Source organism: Buceros rhinoceros, unplaced genomic scaffold (genome assembly GCF_000710305.1).
Source record: "Buceros rhinoceros silvestris isolate BGI_N320 unplaced genomic scaffold, ASM71030v1 scaffold21926, whole genome shotgun sequence".
NCBI lineage: Eukaryota > Metazoa > Chordata > Aves > Bucerotiformes > Bucerotidae > Buceros > Buceros rhinoceros.
This window is the reverse complement of record NW_010419575.1, coordinates 2,431-2,660: the sequence shown is the minus strand read 5'-3', so window position 1 is coordinate 2,660 and position 230 is coordinate 2,431. Positions and strand designations below refer to the sequence as shown.

Genomic DNA, 230 nt, shown 5'->3' with positions numbered 1-230 from the left:
CCCGAAGGGCGCGGCGCGGGGAGCCACTTACTGATGCCGAAACGCAGCGACAGCTTGTCGGAAGCCGTCAGCTCCCTGCTGAAGCTGAGCTGGATCAGAAAGGGCTGCCCGCGCCGCACCACCAGGTTCTTGATGTTGAAGCCATCTGTGTGGTGCTGGGGACCGTTCTGGCTCTTGAGAAAGTCAACCCCAGTGACCGTCACATCAGACCCTGACGAAAAGATTTTGCA

General features: G+C 59.6%; 1 protein-coding gene across 1 annotated transcript in view; it reads right to left on the bottom strand.

The window, feature by feature from the left end:
* TGM4 (transglutaminase 4) overlaps positions 1–211 on the bottom strand; it is a gene marked incomplete at its 5' end in the record, with an annotated part of 7,961 nt that extends 7,750 nt beyond the window's left edge. The window contains one exon of the mRNA XM_010139005.1: positions 32–211. Coding sequence (XP_010137307.1) covers positions 32–211 — 180 coding nt within the window. The remainder of the gene's footprint in view (positions 1–31) is intronic.
* Positions 212–230: the final 19 nt, after the last annotated feature.